The 23,878-nt window shown below is 38.5% G+C and overlaps 1 protein-coding gene across 1 annotated transcript in view; it reads right to left on the bottom strand.

The window, feature by feature from the left end:
• Nucleotides 1-23,878, bottom strand: part of aacs (acetoacetyl-CoA synthetase) — a 56,296-nt gene that overhangs the window by 14,769 nt on the left and 17,649 nt on the right. The window contains exons 9-11 of the mRNA XM_036144038.1: nt 20,546-20,626; nt 17,390-17,514; nt 3,549-3,613 (exon numbers count right to left, since the gene is read on the bottom strand). Coding sequence (XP_035999931.1) covers nt 3,549-3,613; nt 17,390-17,514; nt 20,546-20,626 — 271 coding nt within the window. The remainder of the gene's footprint in view (nt 1-3,548; nt 3,614-17,389; nt 17,515-20,545; nt 20,627-23,878) is intronic.

The raw sequence follows: 23,878 nt of genomic DNA, 5'->3' as shown, positions 1-23,878 counted from the left end.
ATGGACAGAGTAACTCCCAAAAAAACTGTTTTATTTCTAACATTTTTCTGAAATAATTCTATGCTTTGTCCCATGATCTCTGCTGCAATTCACTTATCACAGTAGCAGCTGTATCAAAAACCAGATACAGTTGTAGGCAGCAATAATTTCAACCAAATTAGGACTCGGCACACAAAAAAAAGTGGGCAAGCACCTGTGAACAGCTGTGGCTCCTGGCACCCTAACATGTTGTGTTATTGCGGTTTGAAACCCTGCTGTGACAGAGCCTACAAGCCCCCCATTTACTGAAACACGCGTATGCGCGCACACACACACACACACTTTAGGTGTCATCCCCAGGATCTATGCACATGCTCCATGTCACCCACAGATGCCCAAACCACATGCCAATAACACCCTGTGAACCAAGAGGCTTCCAGCAACCGACCCTCACCCTGTAAGAGCACATACACACACACACAGACACAGTGGGAACTTCTGCAACCCCCCACCATGCCTCCAGGTGTCCGGTCCAAATGTCAGCTCGGGGAAAAGGGCTTCTCCACTGGGGCAGTCAGTGAAAAAGCTTCCTCTACCCTTCACGGCCCAACCGAGCCACGCTCGCAGGATACATACACACACATTCTTAAGCACTCACTAGAAACATCTCCCTTTGCCTCAGTCTCTTTCTAATAATAATCCACACACACACACACACACACACACACACACACAGCCAGCTGGATCAAGTGGCTTTGGGAGGGGCAGGCAAAAAAAAAAAAAAATGGGAGAAAACAAGAACAGATTTATGTCTTTTGAGACTTTTACACTAAAGAGCAGGACCAGTTCTGTAGCTCATGCCACTTCAGACCTGTTCCATCTAAATAAATAAATAAATAAATAAATACCGACACACCCTTTGTTGTACCTACATTTTCCTTATTGGACTGAAGCACAGGGAGAGATCTTATCAACACAAATGACAGAGTCTGTCTCGTGGATGAAGGAAAAACAAAGAAAAGTCAGGATCTCACGAGTCTGATTTCTGAATGCTATTTTTAACAACAGCTACTATTTTTGATTACTTTTAATCATGACTGAAAAACCCGAACCATTAAAATTGGCCACATTTCTGAACTCTGATCAGTACTTAAATAGAGAGTTACACTTGCCTTTTTAATGAGGATCTATAAATGGCAACTGCTGATATCCCAGCTACGCTTACAAATAAAGTTTGAAACTGTATTTTTATATTTAGGTATAAATGCCAATTGTGAATGCAGCTCTACGCCCTGCATTAGTAAAGCATAACGTCATGACTGGTGATATTAAAACAAACAGGAAAATTCTATTCAGTCAGCTCATCGCCTCCTAATGCTCTTATTAGGTGTTACACATCTGTATGTTGAACAGAATAAATATTACTCTTGAAACTTTTTTTTTATCAGGTCTTGAGAAAAAGTTGTCTTCGGTTGGTATAGCGCTGGGTTTTCAGTGCTCATGTCTGTGCTTTGGCAATTCAAAAAAAAACAGACCTGGTTTTACACTGCATCCAAAAATAATTCATATTAAAGCTAGGGTCACCGATTTTTCTCAAAGTTTCTCCAAGTCCCTTTTTGAATAACTTCGCGTGTGCAAGACATTCTTACCAATGTCTAATTGTTACTTTTTCTAATACACTGTGCAACATTCAGTTTCTGCTACCTCTCTCTGGGCCGTTCCTAATTTTCTGATCACTGGCCTACTACCATTTCATTGCTCTCATTCTGAGTATTACATCTAGCGCTTCATATGTACTTGCATATGTAGCGTACTGGCTACAATAAACTATTTTAAAAATAGCTGCAGCTGCTGCTGCATTGGTTCGGTCTAAATTCTTTTTTCTGCTTTTATTCCCTCAAAAGGGCAGGCTTCGGGAAATTATTATTTTGTATATAAAAAATTACAGAATGTCTGCTTTCTGCTCCATTCTCTCCTGTCTTTTCGTTGTTGGTGTCTTACTCCTCCATTTGCATTCGTACGTTTGAGTGACATTAGTGCCCGCAAATGTAAGCTGACAAGGTGTGACTTTGAATTACAGGTATGATTAATTTATCTGATTGGATGGCGTAGAGAGCTGCACCTAAAGCAGAATCTTGAAGTAACCAATTAGAGTTCCCATAAGGTCACACAGAAGCCAACCGTTTCAGAACACACACAAAAAATTTGGCTGGTGTCCCAAAAATACAGTTTACATTGAAAGAAAAACATCAAATAAACCCAAAATGCAATGGGAATGCTGAAAATCAAAAGTCCGACACATTTTACGAGAGCACAGATGTGATAATTGCGGTTTCATTTTGTAATTTACCATCACTACACTTTTTCTCTGCAATCTATTGACAAGCCGCCGCCGGTTGTTTCTCTGCTGGAAGCCCTAGCCTACTCGCTACTTATTTGGAGCCTCTGACAGGTTTTCTTAAACAATTGTCTTTACAGCACTTTGTCGCAGCTGCTGTTGTTTTAAAGTGCTTTATAAATAAAGTAGTAGTAGTTGTCCCGTACTCAGCTCCATCCATCTTCCTATCAAATCTGACCAATTTCCCTGTCGGTGCTGAACAAAAGTATTCCCACAGCAGGATGATGAGGCCCCAACCACGTGTCCTTTTGGGGATGGCATGTTCAGAGGTGATGTGCAGTGTTGATTTTTTTCACAACAATAAAAAGGAAAAATGTAGGCTTATCTCACCCTAGCACTACATGTTTGCCATTTCTCCTACATAATAATACATTAAATTTGTAACACACTTTACATTTAAGACAAGCCTCAAAGTGCTTCAGGTAAGATTATCAAACATGGCATGTGACAGATTACAAGCAGGGGTTCTTATGACTTTCCTAAAAATTGCCACTTTTCCAAGAAAGTCTGACTTGTGGATTACCCAACTAATAGTAATCCAGAAGTATTTTCCCACCTGAGCTGTTGATCAAGGTCATCTTGCCTGCTTCTCTGATTTATTCTTTCCTTGCCTGGACAGTTTACTTAGCCCAGTTACCATGTCAAGGTAGGTTTATATTTTGGATCATGGGTATAACAGTGCTGTGTGATATTTTCACATGTTGGGACTCCATTTACTAATTAGGTGACTTCTAAAGACAATTTTGTTATGTTTAATTTCATTTAGAGGTGTCAGAGTAAATGGGGTTGAATACAAATGCCCCTTCACACTGATCACACTAAATTCCAACATAGTTCAATCTGGAAAGATATTTTAATGGCTGAGAAAATGTGTCAAAGTTGAAGGGAATTCATTTTACTGTACTGCACAGATTCCCAACCAGCAGTGGAACTGCTTTGGTAGATGAAAATAAACATTAAGAATTGGATTGCTGTGCTTGAATAAAGAACATTGGGCACCAAGTGCTGTCATGATCAAAACATTGTCCATTTTTTTCTAAATCGTTCCAGATTCCCTTCTCTAAAAGTATGAGTGTGTTTTTTTCTGAAAAGCTACTTATTCTATCTGTGCTCATGTTTGCCCTTGAAAGTTAATACATGTGCGTGTGCTGTGGATGCAACCATAACTCACAAGGTTTGAGATTCTTCTCCTGCAGCACAGACAGCCACTTAGCGCCGGTGCCAAATATGGTGATGCTAGAAAAGAGAAAAGTGAATTATTTTTTGGGAGAAAAATTAAGAACAGTGATCAGTTTCTCAGTAGATATGTTTACTTGCACAAAATTAATTGGAATAAAGATGCATCACGTAAACAAGCTAACTGGAATATTGTGATCAGATTAACCTCAATTGGAATGAAATTCTATTTTGAATTGTTCACGCCGATTGATAATCCGATCGACATGCATGTAAATGCTGGTCAGGATCTAGTGCGCCCGACGTAAATGTGACGTATTTCCGCATTGGTGAGTGGTGGAAATGAGTTGGGAAACAAAACTGTCAAGGCAACCTTTCTATTCAAAACATTAAAAGACCTCCAAACTGTTACTTATTTAGTAACGTTTCAACCGTAATTAGAATCTTGTGCAAATCCAGCCTGGGCTCTCTAAAGACAAACTCATACAAACTGCTTTGTTTACCAGTTTTTGTTATTTTGCAAAGAAGTAAGTTATTCTTATGTATTTCTTGTGTTTTCTTAGGGGAATTTGATAACTACATATGTGAGATTGGTTCTATTCTGAATAGAGTCAGGTGCATATACACGCACATTATGATCGGATTCATTGATAGTGTGCCCATGTAAATGGTACAATCCGTTTATTTTTTAGTGTTTTAATCCGAATCCATTTCAATCGGATCGAGAAATTTTGTGCATGTAAACATAGCTAATGAGTAAATTAAAGGACAAAGTATTTCTAAATCCTGTGTCCTGTGTTGAGTTAAAAAAGGAAACAGATTGAGGACTCAAGGTTTGGTTGCACAAGGTCTTTCCCCTCAGTTCATTTCACTGCACCCACCAAGGTGCACCAAGTATCAGAGACAGAGCCCCAACCATTCAGTGCACAAATGCTTTATATGATGGATGACTTTAAATAAAATTGGTTCTAAAAAATTTGGGTGAAATCTGTGGGTTAGACTTTAAGGCCTCCCCTCCCACCCCTTCGTGGAGACGAGGGTTAACCTTGACTGTAGCTGCCCCTCAGGCTGTTTCGTTATCGTTGTTCAGACACTTTGACGTATGAGGCTCCGAGCTTAAACGCGAGCGTCTATCAGGCTGTGTCAGAATTCTCTCACACAATGCAGCTTGCTGCTGCTTTGGCCTCTAAACAGGTATTCACACCTCTCCACAAATATTTTTCAACCTAACATCTCCTACATACATATATTGTACTCTATATGGTGAAGCAGACATTTTTGGACAAATGATGAATGCTTGGAGCCATTTTCCTGAAACGTTGTGAAATAAGCACTTTCAATCCAACTCTCTAGCATTATTATTATTATTATTATTATTATTATTATTATTATTATTATTATTATTATTATTATTATTCAACCCCTAAAAATCACATGCGTAAGAACAATTTAATTTAGTGTCATTCACCTGATAGTTCTGATTACAATTTATTCAATGGCTAAGCAAATGATAAAAAGGTACCATTTACAAAAAATAAAAAATAAAAGTTAATGCGGGTCTGCTGGAGTGACATTCCTGCTTAGCCAGAACTGTGGTATTGCTCCATTTATTGCTTCGCTAAATCTGAGCTGAATGTAAATAAAAGCCTAAAAAGGGACACAAGTTACTGAGCAGCCTTTGCCCTTAATCCCATCTGCTCCAATGGAGCTGCTCAGTTGCCTGTTGTACTTGGAAACTCCCAGCGGAGACGAATGAGTCACTGTGTAAATGTAAAGCAAGGTGATGCCGAAACACAGCCTGTGTGCTCAGTGTGCCTTCATGGATTGATCAAAAATGAGGAAAAAGGTGACTGGGAATTGACTTTCACCTGAACGAACACAAAAAGACTCTCAGAGTATTGGCCAGACAAGGAGGACAAAATGTCTCAATTTTAGATACTCGGCGAGGAAAAGTATCGACAAAATGTTTGCACTTAACAATCGTGAAATTGAATGATTTCAGAAGCTTCCTTCGCGGTGAGTGGAAGTCACCCTGACAGCTGACAACAGTTACGCAACATGTGGAAGGCATGCAGTGAGGAAACGTCGCTTTTCATAGCAGGCGGATTTAAACTTTGAAACAAAACAAAAGGACCTTTTAATGTCTATCGCTGTGAACGGGAAGATCTGTGCCTTCATGTCCTTTCACGGGTTTTTTTTTTTTTCCATCAAAATCAATAATCCGTCAACTTGCCTCTTATTGCAGTAACCATTTTTTATCAATAAAAAAGAAATAAATAAAAACTATCTGTATGGGGAGGACACGAACCTTTGGTACCTTATGGATCAAATGGCCAAGAATCAGTTTGTGATGAAAGCTGTTATTTGTTCCATTAGTGCTAATAGAGGCGGCTGATGGGGTGAATGACCAGGGTAGGGGTGAGATGGGGTGAGGTGGTAAAGGTCCCAAAAAGAAATGTGTTGGATGGAATAAAGCCAGTGATGCGTCCACGTGTCTGATGGGTTTACTTCTTGTCCACGTTGCTTCTGCGTAACCCACCAAGTGACTGTTACCACAGAATGCCATTTTGAGCAATAAGACACAGTAAATCCACAATCCAAGTTTTACAAATTGACATTTGGGAGAAATCTTTGCCTACTTTCAATAATGCTGTGTACATAGATGTTGGTAAATTTACACTGTATTAACCATTTTGGTGTTTTCTTTAATCAAAAAGAGTACAATAAGTTGTATAATAAGGGAGTTTATTTCCATTGTAAGGGCTCATTTGGATTGAGGCTACCTAACTTAAAACATTTACTAGACATTTTGAGTTAAATAAATCTTAACCTTTGACCCTACGAGTGTAAATGATTAGCTTTTATTGATCCATTTGAACAGTTTTTGGGGTGGAATGATGATGCAACATGCACATTCAACGACTTTTAAAAACAGGAACTGAGTGAATAAACTTGAATTAATGAGGGTTTTTTTTCTTGTCAACACAAGTCAAATTATATATACACAGGTTAGAATAAATCTGTCCAGCCCATTGACATTTAGTTATTTGTGCTACAGCAATTCATGCCTCAACCACGACATAGTTGTGTCACATATTATTTGACCTATTATTTGAATATTTGACCGCTCTTCTCATTTAAACTGATTGGTTCTCTTGGACAAACCCCGCCAGTAAGCATAATCCATGAACTTTCATTATGGTTAGCCTGCTTAATTCATCCCGATACTTGTTTTGACATGAAGTTTAAAGCATTATCGTGTTGGAACGCTCGGTTGGGTCTTAGTGTCAAACATTTAGAAATGGCAGTAAGTCCCAAAACCTTTCCTAGAGACCATTTACAGTCTCGAACTTGAATCTGATAGATAATCTGTGCTGGTAGACAAATATAAGGGTGATGGCAAGAAGGCCTTTCAACCTCAAAAACATGGATTTCAGTATATTAACGCTCCAGGCCACTAAGGTCTTCTGGCTCCGGCCTACTCTGCGTACCCAGAACCAGAACTAAACACGAAGAAGCAGCATTTAGTTCCTATGCTCCACTTATCTGGAACAAACTTCCAGAACACTGTAAAAGTACTGAAAGCCTGAGTTCTTATAAATCAATATTAAAAACACATTTGTTTAGGATTCTCTTTGACTGTTCTAGCTAAATTATTTTAATGAAAACACCATTAGATCAAGTTTGTAGTCCAACTGTTTTTAATATTTGCCTTTAGTTTGCATTTTACCATGTGTTTTGTTTAAAATGTTCTACATTTTATTCCAACGTGCTTTTATTCTGTTTTTATTTTCCCATATTTTAATCATGTAAAGCACTTTGCATTGTCTTTGTACTGAAATGTGCTATACAAATAAATTTGCCTTGCCATACCAAAGCAAAACTGTCAAAATACCAGTGGAAACAAACACAAAATTGGTCAGCAGTAATAAGAAAAGTTAGATTGCTGTAATGCCAATATAGATATAGGGTTGGCACCCTCTCAATACCATGGACATATTTAATTGACTTTGCTGTGGGCAGTAACACTGGTGTTCCAGCAACCTCAATTTTATCAAAGGCCGCTCCCCTTAATGATTCCTGTGTCATTGTTGAGCATCCTAACCAATTTCTCAAAGTGCCTATTGTGGTCAAATCATTAAAACTTGGACAAAGTGGAAGGTTCCAATAGGACAAAGATCCCAAAGAAACATTACAACTGGTTTAGGAAAGGATAAAGCATGCTAACAAAGCTTCAGGATTGGCCCCATGCTCAACTGTAATTAAAATGTGTGAACTTTGACAAAAGGCCAGGTGCTTGGCAGGAAGCTGACACATTTAACTGAACTCTTTGAATAAGCAACCATAATTATGCCAGAAGTTTTTGGATTTTTGTCTACATAAAGCTTCTGGTTATGGTACAGCTTTCTAAGAAAATGTCATGTCTGGGTCTGATATTAACAGGAAAAACTTTTCTTTCTTAACCCTTAGGGTGTGCGATATGGCAATATTCAGTTGTCTATTATACCTTGTTTAGGATCTGCCAAAGAACAGACATGGTCTAGTATATAATCTTTAAATTGGTGTTATGTGCTCTTGGGGAGATTTGGTTTCTCCTTTCCCTTTTTTTCTTTAGCTTCATACACAAGTGTTGGTCGTTTCCCTTTTTACCAGTCAAACTTTTACAGTTTTAGTTGTTTTGTCACCAGTGAGAAGAAGCCATCTCCCACAGGACGGTTTGTATTGACAATGAGTCACCACTTTGACGGCTGATCACTTAAAGTTGTATTCTACGATCAGGTTAGAGCAAGGAAATCTTGTTATGTGACCCCAATAAACCATATCCAATCAGGCTGCTTATTTTTGGTTAAATCAGGGGTCATAATATACCAATTTTATTCAGTCAACCGTCACAAAATGGGAACAAAACTGCAATTAATGGAAAAAGGGTGCAATAAAAAACTTCATAAAATACGGTATGATTTCGGTAAGTATGAGAAACAATGACAATACAGATTTATTATAATTTATCTCAAAAATACTTAGAGATGGAGGTCCAAACTGAAAGTGATGCTGCCTTCATAAAGTGACTTTTATGTGGTAGTAGCACACTTTATATAAATTTGCATTACACAAGTCTCTAAAATCATAAAAAAGTGTTTGAGTATGCAAACTAAAAGTCTGAAACAGAGCAAACTTTTTAATATATTCAGAAAGCTGTTCAGAAATGTTTTAGGCCTATATTTGTTATGTTTTGTTATGTTTTCGCAGATAGATGATAAAACTATGATTGCGATTTAACTGTAAAAACAAGCTAATCATATGCCATTTTTACCATCTCCCCCACCATTATTGTTTTCCATCCTCATTAAACCTTATACAAATAACCTAAGCAATATATTATGGTTTCATGTGTCCCTTCAGAGTTTATACCTGATCTCCACATTTAGTTACAGCCATCTGATTCCACAGATGACACTCATCCCCCAAATCTATTTGTCATCTGCACACAAAGTCACTCGCCGCTCTATCCATCATCGCTGACCCCCCATCTGCATCTGGATTTGTTCGTTCCCTGCTGCCATGGAAACAGCCCCTCGGCTCTGATTGGAGGCAGGTGGCCAGGTGTGGCTGCTAATTGGATGTTTAGGATGGAGGGAGGAGGAGAAGCTGTGAGTCTTTGCCTGTGAGAGTTGTCTGACAGCATGACCGGGCGCATGCGTTTCAACGGGGACGTGTAACTGGATGCTGCAAAATCAATAAGAGATGCTCAAAAGCAATCAGACACAAGAGCACCTCAGAGCAATTATTGCATTATGCGTCTCCTTTCCGTGTCGTGATGTGGCAGCCGAAGCTCCACTTTTCCTTGCATGTATTCTAGACTACCCCTGTATTTGTTCTCTTGCAAGTAAGTAGCTGGGACATAAATAAGAGCCATGGCTCTCTTCCCAGGTGTCCCATAAAAGGAACTGCGTAAAACTGTTACTTAAAAGAACACATGTTTAAGATTAAAAAATGTTTCAGAAGACCTGAAAACTAAAAAAAGGTGCATCTTAATCTTAACAGGACTTTATCTGGACACATAAAATACATTGCCATGTTTCATAAAGAAGCCACTTCTATAATCAGATTTTGAATTTAAAATACAAACTGTTTATCTGCTTTTCTCCCTGGAGTGTAACTGGCATCTAAAATTATGATACTAAATCCCGATTAGTGGGATATAGGGCCAAATTAAGGCTTGCTATAATAGTGTCCTTTTCGTGTTTTAAGAAATTTGCCACTTCATTTAGATGCTGCACAAAAAAAATAATAATACGTTACTTAATTTCTTTTTCCCAGGGTGGGCCTAAAACTGAACTCCCATGATGCAGTAAGTTAAACAGTACCACTTATCCACCCTGACGGAAGACAATTAACATTTTATGCTGCCAATAACTGAACAAAGAACAAATTGGGGACTCAGTCTCGTTAAAAATAATCTACTGCCACATCCCGGCAAAACAATAATGGAGGAAAGATTGAAGCGGCAATAAGATCTTCTGAGAACACGGGAGCTTCAGAAGTCACATTCACACATGGAACTTGTCACAAATTGAATGTTGTAACCTTTTCCTTGCTCCACGCAGGAATACATTCAATTCTGTTTCCACTTTGGTCCCGTGGGATAGTTTCACTGAAATCTTTTATATGTACAACTTCCTCATGGGAAGTTGTCAGTGCATTCAGATGTGTGTCACACAATAGATCACACTGCATGATTGCAATCTCTGTCAGAGTGTGCTGTGTCCTTCCAAATCTTTGGCAGAGCTGGATGAGGTGTATAAACAGCTTAAATACTTTTTCCTGTAGTACTACTAAAAATGTGAAAGACAAGAAAACAGGCCACACAAGTGAGGCTATTGATCTTCTGGAACTTGAACTTTATAGATCCGAAAACAGCTCATCTTTCCGGTCATCCGGATGTAAGTCCTTACAAATAATTCCTCCTCTTCCCTGAAACAATCTCTTATTTTTAAAGACATAGTTTTAACTTTTCACACTGATCTAAAAGTTGTTACGTTTATTTATAGATGCAGAACTTGATGAATGGGAACTTGATAGCATTCATTTGTTTGCCTCTATTGAGCTTAATTTAACATAGCTATTAATAAAAACAAGAATTTAGGACTTTCAATATGATTCTTTTTTAAATTCTAACACAGGTAGCAGTGCATGAATCATTTTCACTTTTTTACTTTGAAAATTTTAAATACGGTCTTGTGAACAATTAAATTATTAGCATTAAACAAATGACCTACAAACTTTAAGGTAAGAGGCTAACCCTGACAGTAGGTACATTTCACATATCTGACAGTTTTAGCTCCAATTACAAAAAAAAAATCCAACATCAGTTCAGAAGGAAAAACTGTAAAAACTGATGGCAGTCTTCCCAAAGGGTTTTATTTTTCTCCCAGAAACTTTAGCTTCTAAAGGATCTGTCTAAAGTGGCAATATCAGCACCTAATTGGTTCAGGTTTCTCACAGTTTAAGGCATTATCCATCTTTCTGTCATATGAATTGGATTTTTTTTAAACACTTCTGTATGGGAATTTTTGCTTATTATACCCCAATGCTGTTCACTCAAATTTTCCATTACGTAAATCTCAAAGCCATCATATCATAAACGCTCGACTCACTAGGAACGTTTAAACAGATCTCAGTAACTTTGGGATCTACTAATAGTGCCTGTCAGAGATTTTTGCAGGAGCAGTCTTTCTGTGCAGTTTTGCAACTTCCAGAGTGTCAAAATGTCCTTCCTATTATTCGCTTCCTTGCTGAAGGCAATGTGTCATCTGTAAAGATGTTTCACACAGGTATCACTGCGTTTAAGTCTCACTTTTGCTGACCGTGGTACTTTCCTGTAACATCTGCCTGACAGAGTGTGGACAGTAATGCACAGTCACAGTCATGGGGTAAAATGACAAAATTCTGAACTGATATATTTGCCGAAGGACACACCAAGTGCAGTAAGAAGTACGGGCTGACAAGGTTCCTCAAGGACTTCTTAAATATTGTTGTTTTTCAAATTATTATTAGAAATTAAATGTATTCCATTTGTTTTTGAGTAAATGGTAAATGGCTTGCAGTTGTATAGCGCTTTAGTGCATCAAGTCCGATGACCTCAAAGTAGGGCTGGATGATAATTTAATAACAATATATATCAATCGATTGATAGACATATATCGATGATAGAAAAAAAAGGGTCAATAAAAAAGGTCACTAGAACAGTTTTCCTTCCTTTTGCATTCTAACCTATCATCTAGGTTAATATTACAGTCATTACATCCTCCCCACCAATAACAGACGCAGATCCAAGAACCAAGCTCCGCCCCCTTCAAAGAGTTCAGAGAGCATCCCTATGACAACTTTGTTCTTCAATATTGAATCCATGCAGGGTATTTCACTTTGTTGAAGGAGCTGCTTTCTATTGCAAATGAATCAGAAAGTTTACCAAAGACCATAAAAATGTCGAACAATTAAAATTATTAACAACTTGCCTCTTTTTGGGGGGTTTAAATTGGCAAAGGAAAAGTCAAGCGGAGGAAAAGGATAAACGTTTGTTTCATTATTGTTTATTGAGTTATTTATTAATCTGATTAATTTATTTTTAGAAGAACTGTTGGTGATGCCAATAACTGCAGCACCAGTTATGCTGCTAAATAACACTTTCTTCACACTGGATTTTGTTAAGAAATACATATAATTAAGTTTAAAGTAAGATTTCTTTTCAGTGTTTTTTCAGTGAGTTTATTTTATAGCTGTTTAACATCTATATCATAGATTCCAATTACTGTGGAGGGTGCTTAAAAACAGACATGAAAAAAAACTATTTTTGTCCTCACTTGAGATCCATTTGCTTAATATTTTTAAGGCTGAACACCTGCAAGCCTCGCAGGGTACAGAAAATATTTAATTGTGATTTCTAAGAGAAAAAAAACCTCAAAAGCTCCATCCTCCCTAATTAAGGAAAATTATTTTGTGCAGTTTCACTTCTACCTAATCTTAATAAAAATTCTGAAACATTTTAAAACTTTATTGTATAGTGTCTTCCAAGCATAGTCATACATCTTGAATCTTTTCACATTTTGTCACATTAAAACCACAACCCTCAATGCATTTTATCACAGAGCCACACATAGAAGTGCACGATTGTAAAGTGGAAGGGGAATAATACGTGACTGTCAAAACTTTACACGAATAAAAATGTGAAATGTGCAGCTTTTCTGTTAAGGCCTCAGAGGTTTGTTAGAAAACAGGAGTGCATAGTAAACAAACCCTCACCTCACCCCGAAAGCATCACCCTCACAAACCAACCTGGTGGCAGCGGCCTGAGGATTTGATTGAAGACAGACTGCTGTAATGAACGGGTCGCCTCGAAGACCCTGGGGACTTGCTGAGGCGTGAAAGTCCCGGGCTCTTAGCTGTCCGATTCAGCGTAGCAGAGCAGCCGTAGGATGACTTTAGGACTTTGCATTCACTACAATCCAACGCAAAGTCGTCCTGTGTGTGGGTACGGCTTACGATTCTAGGAAAATATGTCATTGCGATTTTAGCGATTTTTTCTGAAAATAGCAGTGTTGATACCAATCGTGATTAACTCACATTTCTCTCTCTCTTTTTTTTTTTTTTTTTTTTACGATTACATAAGTTTTCCATTGGTGTCTTTGATTTGTGTGTGTGTGTTTTACCTGTGAATTCTGTGCAGTTGTCTAACCACACTTTCATTATGGTAACATAATGACAAATAAAGACTCTTGATTCTTAAAAGTATCCTTCATTCAGAGGGTTTCAGCATCCCAGCCACTAAAAACCAACACCAGATGTCGGCATTAAGGGCAGTTTGAGTCCTTCAACCAGGCCATATTTATTATCAAACTGCAAGAACTATAAAAACCTACTAAATGTAGCGTCCAAGCTATCCTTTGCAGCTGCAGTCATGTACACACCGATATTGATAGAGTGAAATTGTGTGTGTGTGTCATTTCTTTTTTTTTTTTCAGCAAAGCCAGAGGAGCTCATGGAATGGGAAGGTTGGAAGCTGGAAGAAAGCCTGCAGAGGACTTGAGACTGAGGTAGAGGTTTGCGTTCCAGGAGAGCAACGAGCATAAACATACAGCCAGAGCTAAGACTGAAAGATTTAAACCAAAGCATATTCATGTTTCAGGTTTGCACAAAGTCTAGACCTAAATTAAAAGGATAACTTGTGGCACGACTTGAAAATTGATGTTCACAGATGCTAACAATCCAATCTGACACAGCTTGAGCCATTTAGTAAGAATTGGCAAAAATGTCAATCTCTACAAGTGCAAAGCTGATAGAGACGAAGCCCAAAGCACTTGCAGTTATGATAGCAGCTAAACGTGGCTCTACTAAGTATTAACGCCACTCTTGTCAGATCTTTGTAAAGAATTGTTAAAAGCATGTCAAATTTCTCATTTTTCTCTTTACAACGATGTGCTGGTTTGGGTTGGACTTTTACGTAAAGTTGTAATAAAATGTATTGAAGTTTACGGTTGTAATGTGATAAGAAATGTGACAAAGCTCTAGGGGTATGAACAGTTCTGCGAGGCGCTGTATTCAGGCAGTCAAATAACTGCGTCCCTAAGCAGCTTGAAGGAACAGGATGCAACATAATCAGGACGACAATTCTACTCGATAAAAAAAAAAAAACAACAACAACAACTTAGACGTTGTCGTGAAAACTGCTCAGGGGCTTAATTTCACACAGACAATTAAGAATACTGCTGCTGAGAGTACTAGCATATTGTATTTTGGCAGCTTTCATCCACTTCTTTTATGACTTACATAAACCTAACCTAACGTTTTAATTGGAAATGCTTAGAATTTACACTGACGAAGCATACAATTTTAAAAACCCTATAATGAGTAAAAAAAAAAAAAAAAAAAGAAATATATCCGTGCCATCTGCCTTAAACAAATTAAACCAATCACAGCAGATTTCACCCAGCTTACACTTTAATACTTCATAGTTCTACCTTGGCCCTTGCAGACTCATCAACAGGGTTTACAATATATTGTGTTTATGGTATTGAAAGTGGTGGTGACACAGCAACAGGGACATTTAGCCAAGTACAAGAGCTGTTGTAAATATTGTATGTGTTATATTAGGGACGGTGTGAGAAAATTTAGTTCGAAATGGGGTAATAAAGAAACTAGAGGTATTAAAAATGTTTTATGCTGATCAGAAGCAAACAAAAAGACAAAACTCGAGGCCAAATTCACTTCAAAGGGTTGATTAAACCCATAATACGTACAGAACACATTTAGATGCATTTCTGATGTGATTCAAACTTTAAGTGCCCAACAGAAAACTGCCGTTTCTGTTATTTCATCAAATGGCCAACAAGATAGGAGCGCTCTGGCTGTCTCGTGGTGGAACGTGGGTTTTAAGAGGTCGTTCAGATCTACAGCAGCGACGTAAAGATTTTCTATTCAGCTGAGCGCAAGTTATGGAAGGGTAGACACGGGTTGGTTATCAAAGTACAGCCCGGGTTTAAAAAACATTTTATGACACGGAGGAGAAAGGGCCTGAGTGATGAGGATTTTCTGCAGCTGTATGAAGCATGAGGAGATGCATCAGGAGCTTCCACACCCGCTGCTGCGCTGTGCTCCTCAGCTAGCTGAAAGAAGGCGTCTACGTTTTACAGGAACGATCGGCATGTCTGTGAGGTAGAAGACTGCAGGCTATCTACCCGAGAACATAGCTCTACTAATTAACCTGCTAATGTCTGCTGGTTACTGTGTCACTCTGGACACACAAGAACTGCAAATACAGAACATATTCTGCACATAAAGCACTAAAAATAAATACAATGTTTCAAATACAAAGTAATAAGACATAAATTGCATACTTGAAATTATGACAATTTTTATCTTGAATATGGTTTAGCATTTTTGGCAGAAGAATAAATCATTGTTGCTTTTCTGTTTCAGATAAAAGCAATTTAAACAATTTTGTGTTTGTAGCGTCATATCCTGAGACCATATTTCTTCTCCAATCCCATGATGATGTCTACTCCAAAACTTAATACATTTAAAAATGGCTCCATCAATTACTTAGGAATATTTAATGTTATTGATTAGTTGGGGTTCTGTTATGTGGATGTTTACTTACTAGGTGTTCACTCTATTTCCAAGCTATTCCTCTGAAACATTAACTGTTGTCTTGTTTTGGAATATAATTTTCAAAATCTTTTTTTCCTCCTTTAATGTTTTGCAATCAATGCCAAATCAGTAAATGAAAAATAAAAGCTAGCAAATTAGATTTCTCATCTAAATGCCCATTAAACCCTGCACAAATATTTATTCATGGCTGTACTCTTGCATGCATGCATGGACAATTTCTCAATTTGATAAGCACATTATTTATTCTGTGGTTTAAAAGGGGGGGAAAAAAATCATTATTTAGGTGTTTATACTAACAAACAAAATTTGCATTACCACCACTTTGCTTAATCTGCTCTAACATTAAAAGGTGCTAACTAAGTTTTAAAGTGTGAATCCATTTTTTGAATCCAAATTAGTTTTATTGCTTTTTTTTTTCTTTATTGAAATGTGAACTCTAGCTAATAAAAATGACAAATTACTTTTTATAACTTCTAGAAAATACAAGGTGATTTTTCCTACATTTTATAGACCAGGAAAAATTGTATTTATTTGTTACAGCTACTCAACCCACATCTGTCTTTCTTAAATGGTGTGGTTGCTTGTCTTTCCCCTTTTGAAGACTCGTTAAAGGAGATAAATGGATCCGTGTATGTTCATATAAGTATACCGCAAGGAAACAGGAAGTTGTGGAGATTAATTGATGCTGTGATCATCTTACAAAAGTAAATAACTTCACTTTTAAAATCTTTCCGTTTAATTTATTTTTTCGAACTGTTGTTGATGACGATAACTGCAGAACCAGTTATGCTGCTGAAGAACAATTGCTTAATGCTGGATTTTGTTTCCAGTGTTAAGAAACAGGGCTGGACAATAGAAGTTTTCCTTCCTTATGCATTTTAGCCTTGTAGGTTAATATTACAGTCATCACACCCTCCCAGCAAATCACAAACACAGACCAACGAAACTCTTCGTCACCAAGCTCCGCCCCCTTCAAAGGGTTCAGAGAGCATGGGTTCTTTTGTAAAAACTTGTAGTTTTGGTAAAATGTTGGTTGAATAAAGGGTTGAGTTTGAATTCAGTGTTTGCATGTTCTGTATCTAAAACTAGGTCGCAACAGCATAAAATAGCCAGGGCTGCACTTAAAATATATATTTTCAATTAGTTGAAAATTATCAATATCAATCCAATATGATTTCTATTTTATCTATATGGTTTTTTTTCTATATTGTCCAGCCCTATTAAGAAATAAAAATGATTTTGTTTAAAGTAGGATTTCTTTTCAATAATTTTTTCAGTGAGTTTATTTTAAAGCTGTTTAACATCTTTACCACAGATATCCATTACTGTGGAGGGTGTAATTGGTAATTGTTTTTTTTCCTCACTTGAAATCCATTTGCTTAATATTTTTAATGCTGAACACCAGCGAACCTCGCAGGGTACAGAGAACAAACTTTCCATTTCCCTTCAAAAAAAAAAAACTTTCCCTTTCTTTTCAACCTCAGGCTCCATCCCACTAGTGAAAATGGAGCAAATTTGGAGGAACCCTGTAAAACTCCCCATTACGTCTCCTAGGATGATTCTCTTTGACGATCCAAAAACAACATAACATTCCTGTCACCGTGTTTCCCTTTAGTCACACCCTCCAGCTTGTGTGCTTTTTTGTGCATCTGTGTGTTGCTAACTCACCCCAGCTTGTCCGTCAGGTTCCACAGCACATTGGCTGTCGGCATTAGCGGCGAACCGTCGTATAAAACCACCGAGGCCCCCACTGCCAGAGCAGACACCAGCCAGTTCCACATCATCCAGCCGGTCTAAGAGAATACACAGACGCAGATCCAACCAGAGTGATAAGTCATCTGAAATAAAAACTCCTTTTGTCATCAACATGGATAAAGCAGAAGGCAGCAAAATGGACGCCTCCCGCGGACAGCGATTCACATGATTGCGTTTCTCATTTGGCAGCGTGCTGCGGTACAGCTTTGGCGCCATTCTCCGTTTGTGCTAATAATGCAAGTATTGATTCCGCTCCGGGAAAAGCATCTGCAGGCCTAAAACAGCAGTTTTAACAATGCCTTGTGGCGGCGTCACTTTTTGTTCAGACAGTTGATTACTCTGTTGAAAAAAAAAAAAAAATCAATCATCAAGTCCAACCAGAAACCAAAGTTTGGAGGCAGTTGTGGACTAGAAGACAAAAATAATTTCTTCAAAGCACAAATATGGAGCATTTTAACTGAGTAGTTGATTTCCATAGATTTTAATACTCGATCACACTAAATTCAACAAAGTGTCCATCAAAAAGAAGCTAGATTCATGTATTAAATGTTTCTTTAAACAGGGCCTGATGAAACATTTCCTGATATTAAACCACATTTTATGGCGTGTAGGACACATGCGACCCTTCAGATGTCCTCAACTTGCATGAAAATTATAAATGAATTAACCTAAACCCAAATATTGTGATTTTTATTTGAAAAACTGGCTTTTCAACGGTGATGTCTTCAATTATCTGAACTCTGACAGATAATTATTGTAAGGTAATTATTGACAGGTATTGTAAGTAATAGCAACTCCTACCTTAACCCCTAAAAATAATAATTATTGATAACACTCCAGACTGTTTCTACATTGGTTCTAACTGTAAATGTCTCAAACAGCAGTTAGGTCATTACTGTGGATTCTACAAAACTGGCTTCTGATTTTGAGTTTGGTAAAGAGACATTTCCTTGCTTTTTTTCGGCATCAGGATTCACTTAGATCAGCTTTTTGTTTTATTTTTACCCTATAGATTTCAGTTAAAAATCAAATAAAGACATGATTTTTCTTAGAAAGATTGGAAATTCATTGCAGCAATTTGTGAACTTCATAGTACTTTATTCTGTTACCTCTAATTCCTGAAAAATAGCCGCTTTAGTGCTTTGTTTACAATTTTAACCAAAAAGAGTTTAGAAACTTTTTAAATTCTGCTTGAACTGGACCTGTAATGTTTTAAAGTCCAAAAGCGGGTTAATTACCTGATCATTTATCTTTCGAAATGGAGCGCATTAGGTCAGTAAACCAAAAGCAAAATATTGATGGGTAAAATGGTAAAATCAAGGTGAGATTTGGCACAGATAAAGGATGTATTGTAATATAAACCATGTAAATGTAAAAATCATATACAACTATGTAAAACAGATTGTTGCTCTAGAGAAAACGGTTACAAAAAAAAAAATAATAACATTTTAAACTTATCCAGACCTTCTAAATAATAAAAGGCAATTATAGATTTCCCCTGACTTTTTCAGATGGTGCAGCAACTCATGGTGGGCAATTACTGGCTGTTTTTCTGAGACGGTCCTAAGAAAACTTGCCTGTCAGATTGACTTAGCAGTGTTGGTGGCTCTTCTGACAGCGACCACAGACACCCGACAACAAATATACACGAGTGTCTGACATTTTTCTGAGAAGATAGTGGAGTGAGACTGCTGGTGCCAACGCTGGATTATTACTGTCCTCTTTTGCCCATGAGCAGTTCCACAGCTGTCTCCATCTCCTTTTCTTCCACCACCCTCCTTTTTGGGAGTCCCACTCTAACACTGGGAGCAACATCTTCCACTTAGATCCCGTTCATTGTCGGGACAGACATCTGTCAGAATTTCCTGACATGATTCTGCTGCGGAAACAAATCGGACCGTCTGGCGTCTTCAATCATACGGCGTGGCAGGAGTTACTATCGAGATTTTATATCAAGTCAGCCCAGTGCACAGAGTCCTGTGTGCGATTTATCACAAGGTGTGTGCCAGGCCTTAAAGTCTGGGGGTTTTCTGTTTGTTTCCTGCGTTCTCAGTTCCCCTGCCAGTCAAACTGTACAGTGACGCTCCTAACCAGAGCAGGATGAAATTAAAACATCTACTTTCTCAACAGGGAGCCGTCACGGACAGCGCACGTCCGGATCCAAAGGCGTGTGCGATATAAAAACTTTTAGTCAATATCCAGTGATTCATACTCGTACCAATTTGAGTCGGCGTTCTTTTGCATTCTGGCATTTCTTTCACATCTGTGTGCCGACTTCTTTAGATGACAGAATTTAAAGCAAAAAAATAATATAAAAAATAACAGTTATGCAACAACATTTATGAAAGAAGGTGACGATTTCACGCTGGCATTCATTGCACGGCATTTCTGCAAAACATAGTTTATTTGGGTGTTTATGGAGGGGAAATGTAGCTTGAGCGCTACATTAGTTTTAGAAGTCAAATTCTTTTTCTAGACACAGCTGGACATTTTTCATCAAAATGATGGACAGATACGTTTTTTTTTAGTTTTTTTTTTTTTAGGTGAGAAGCCGGTAGCTCTTCTATAGCAATTTCCAGGAACTCAGATTGTTGCGTCCGGACCAAAGAAGAAAAGAAATATGTGCACACCACGAGATCAATATATAAAGCCTCGCTCGACAACTACGTTTGACAAAAAGAGACGACAAGACTCCAATTAGCAACAATTCTGAGAAAAAAAAAGAGTTTCTAGTTGTTGTTTTCAGGCTCCATGTGCACACCGTTTCTAAATAAGAAAAGCAAGTGGAAATGATTGTCTGGGCGAGCAGCATGAATGCCACTTGCAGATCGGTCGCAGTGAAAAGGGAGTGAAGCGTGCAGAGATGCTATAATAGCACCAGCTTGCGAGGGGGGGGGGGTCACACAAACTTTTGACGCCTTCAGAAACAAAACCTTCATAAATCCACATCAGCTGCATGTGAGGGGTGCTGAAAGCCTGAGAACAAATGTCTTCAAGTTGGCAGAAAGACAAGATTTGGGGATTTTAAGTGTATTAATAATGATGGAAAAATAAAAAAACGCTACTTACAGTAGTGTAGTAAATGATGACATCACTGGAGGTCATGTTGCCATGGAGAACGTGTTCCTTCAAGTGCTGGATGAGAGTTCCCTAAAGACACAAGGAAGGAAGTTTGTTAGAGTGCGTCATGTTCTCTTCGCGCATGATTTACTACTACCAGTTTATTTATACGTTGTTTTTTTTTTTTTAAACAATAAGGTTAGCTCTACAGTAAGCAAAATGCATAGATCAGAAATGTAATGGCTTTAAAAATGAAAAGTAAAACCATTGAAGTAACAAATAAAGTTGGATCAAATAAAATGGCTACCTCTGTGTTAAAGGCCAGAGGCGATAACACCTGTACTGATTATACGGAACGCTCCAGTGTTACTGGAACCCCTGGTAAAGACGTGTACATGTAGCTCTCTGCTGCAGTACTCTAAAAACACCACCATGACAGCTTACTGATGAACTTCCTCAACCACCTGCAAAGTCGAGGCAAAAAAAAAAAAAAAAGTTAAATGCTCTTCCTGCCTAAACAAGCTGGAAGAGCATCTGAACAAGTTTTAATCTCGTTTAGATTCATTTATTATCGCCTTTTAACACATATTTATCAGGGGGGTTGCAGTTTTTCCAGAACTCAGTTATCTGATTATGTCTGTGAAAGATATATTTTTAAAATAATATCAAAGATTTGTGCTAAAAAACTTGAAACAGATTATTTATTATTATTTATTATTATATATCTAAGTCTCTACAAACCCCAAAATCAGTGCCTGTACCCTCAGCCTGCAGTCGATGCTTTGCCAAACTATCTGTGGAACGGTTATGGTCTCCAGCTCTTCACAGTTGGTTAGGCCATTATTGCTGGAGGAGAGTGTGAACTGTAGTGAGCAATTGTGCATTCCAGGTCTGCAAAGCCCTCTTTTTTTTTTCTTTTTGAACAGGTGCTTCACCTGCATGTGTGTCTGTGCGCGTGCGCAAGTACAATTTTGCAGAAACTTTGGCTAGGCTCGGCTGCCATACCCACCGTTTGATCTGTGCCATTTTGCCACTGACAGGATGTTAACAGAGCCGTAACAAAGCAGAAAGCAGAACAGTACCGTGGCTAATTGGCTGAGGCTGCAAGGACTACCGTCGTCACAATACGACATGTTTCCGGCAGTGCATTACGGCCCAATTATCGGCCAGATGCAAAGAGGGATGAAGCACAAAAGGAAAGAGATGGGAGATGGGGACAAATAGAGAGAAAAATACTAGGGGGAAAGAGAAGGTAAAACGTGTAGGTAGAGAGGGGCAAAAAATATCTACAAAGAGAAAAAGCTTTGGATAGAAAACTAATGAAAAAATAAGGAAAATGGAAAAGAAAGAAAAGGCTTGAGTTAGAGTCCTTTAACGAAATGTGAAGAGTGTTGTTTTTCTAAGCACTGATACTCTTAAAATTTCACATGTCTCTTATGCTCTACCTATTGCAGGGAAAATTGTCATTGAAACGCTCACAGGAGAACGAGGAACAATTGCTGGGCTCGTGGAGGTCTGCTGCCATCTTGTGGCCAAAACATGCGTGACAGAAAATGGTTTCTTTTTAACCGCAAAAGTTCAACTACTTTGTTTTTCATTAAATAACACAACCCTAATGTTCGTGTTGTGCGGTGTGAAGCCAGTGTAAATAGTTCATTTATAAAGCCTATTGCCCAAACATCCTTTCAACACATTTTGCTTAATGTGTCCCTAAAAATATTCTCAAACTTTTTGATGAATTTTACCTCGGGTTGTAAAACAGTAAAAAATATACACTGCTGTAAAGAAGAATGTGGGCCCTCACACGTTTCTTTGCTCCTTCTTGTGTTTTATGTCACATGTTAAAACTAATTATATCAGACAAAGACAACCTGAGTAAATACAAAATCCATCCAGCTGTTTTCTAACACGTCTATCCCTTATGGGGTCACGAGGGGTGCTGGTGCCTATCTCCAGCTGTCAACAGGCGAGAGGCGGAGTACACCCTGGACAGGTCGCCAGTCTATCGCAGGGCAAGACAGAGACAAACAGCCATTCTCAAACACACTCATACCTAAAGAGAATTTAGAGAGGCCAATTAACCTAACAGTCATGTTTTTTGGACTGTGGGAGTGCCGGAGTACCCAGAGAGAACCCACGCATGCACAGGGAGAACATGCAAACTCCATGCAGAAAGACCCAGGGCAAGGTTAGCACTTGAACCCAGGACCTTCTTGCTACATGGAAACAGTGATAAGCACTACACCACTGTGCAGCCCTAAATACAAAATATATTTTTTTAAATGTTTATTAAAAAGGCAAAAATAAAATGTAATCATCCCCCACTCCTAATGACTGGTTGTGTCAGCCATTTCAGCAAAGACAAAAATAAATCCTCCAAAGGTTCCACTTTTGTCTCATCAGTCCACAGAGTATTTACCCAAACGTTTTAGGGATCATCAGGATATTTCTTTTTAGAAAATATGAGATGGGTTGTTGGGTTCTGTCTCCCAAAGAGACCTTTTTTGGTTTTTTTTGCAGATGTTCTTTCTTGTAGCTGAATCCTGAGCACCAGCCTTAACTGAGCCCAGAGAGGACTGCAGAGCTTTAAACATTGATCCTGGTTCTTCAGTGACCTCCTGAATGAGTTGTGGGTGCGCTCTTTTGGCTAGGCTGCCACTCCAGAGAAGGTCCACCTCTGTTCTGTGGTTTCAACATTCATGGCTAAAAGTCTCTTAGCCATGTGGTGTGCTGGAGTCCAAAGCCAACGATTTGTAAGTCTTTCCAGACAGATTTCAATAATGATTTTCTCATCTGCTGACCATTTGCAAGAAGGGACAGAGCAGGCTCTACCTGCTGAGAAGACGGAGGTCTTTTGAAGTGCAAGGGGCGCTCCTGAAGACCTCCTTTGACCCTGTGGAGGTATGAGCCATCTTCTGTTCTGTTGTGTTGGAGCAGCAGCTTATCTGTAGCTGAGAGGAAGCGGCTGGATAAACTCATTAGGAGGAACAGGCCTGTCCTGGGATGCCCCCTGGACCCAGTGCAGGTGGTGGGAAACAGACAGACTGTAGAAAAAAATAACATAATTGATGGACTATGTCTCCCACCACATGCATGGAGCTGTTGCAGAGCTGGAGAGACAGACTGCTGCATCCCAGATGCTCTAAGGAGCGCTTCTACAGGTCGTTCCTCCCGGCTGCTGTTAGACTTTATAATCTCTGCTGCTCACAACAGATCCAATAAGCGTTTACATCATGCTAATGGTTGCACAGGTTCTGATCCTATCATGAATCATTTATCCCAGATGCTAAGGTAAACTGGCACACGCCTTAGCTACTTTGAGATGCTGCTGTACTTTCATGC

Source organism: Fundulus heteroclitus, chromosome 12, assembly GCF_011125445.2.
Source record: "Fundulus heteroclitus isolate FHET01 chromosome 12, MU-UCD_Fhet_4.1, whole genome shotgun sequence".
Lineage (NCBI taxonomy): Eukaryota > Metazoa > Chordata > Actinopteri > Cyprinodontiformes > Fundulidae > Fundulus > Fundulus heteroclitus.
This window is presented reverse-complemented; position numbering and strand designations above follow the sequence as displayed.